The sequence below is a fragment of the Eimeria tenella genome, genomic scaffold (assembly GCF_000499545.2).
Source record: "Eimeria tenella Houghton genomic scaffold, Eth_scaff2779, whole genome shotgun sequence".
NCBI lineage: Eukaryota > Apicomplexa > Conoidasida > Eucoccidiorida > Eimeriidae > Eimeria > Eimeria tenella.
In genome coordinates this window covers 340-606 of record NW_013542654.1, presented here as the reverse complement: position 1 = coordinate 606, position 267 = coordinate 340, and the positions used below count along the sequence as shown (strand labels likewise).

Genomic DNA, 267 nt, shown 5'->3' with positions numbered 1-267 from the left:
CTGGTGGTGAGGCTGCTGCTGCTGCTGCACGTGTTGCTGCAGCTGCTGCCGCTGTATTACCTTCCCTTTCTTCTTTTTTCTGCTGCTGCAGCAAATCGTCTTTTGCTTCTGTTGTCTCCTGCAAAAGCCGCTGCAGCCGGGATATGCTGTTCTTAGTTGCTGCTGTTGCTGCTGCCTGTCCTGGGACCTTTGAAGCGAAGCCGCTGCTGCTGCTGCTGCTGCTGCTGCTGCTGCTGCTGCTGGGGACAAGCAGAGAGGTGGACGCTG

The 267-nt window shown here is 57.3% G+C and overlaps 1 protein-coding gene across 1 annotated transcript in view; it reads right to left on the bottom strand.

The window, feature by feature from the left end:
- ETH_00037980 (uncharacterized protein) overlaps positions 1 to 267 on the bottom strand; it is a gene marked incomplete at both ends in the record, with an annotated part of 4,674 nt that overhangs the window by 4,208 nt on the left and 199 nt on the right. Inside the window, one exon of the mRNA XM_013375419.1 lies at positions 61 to 267. Coding sequence (XP_013230873.1) covers positions 61 to 267 — 207 coding nt within the window. The remainder of the gene's footprint in view (positions 1 to 60) is intronic.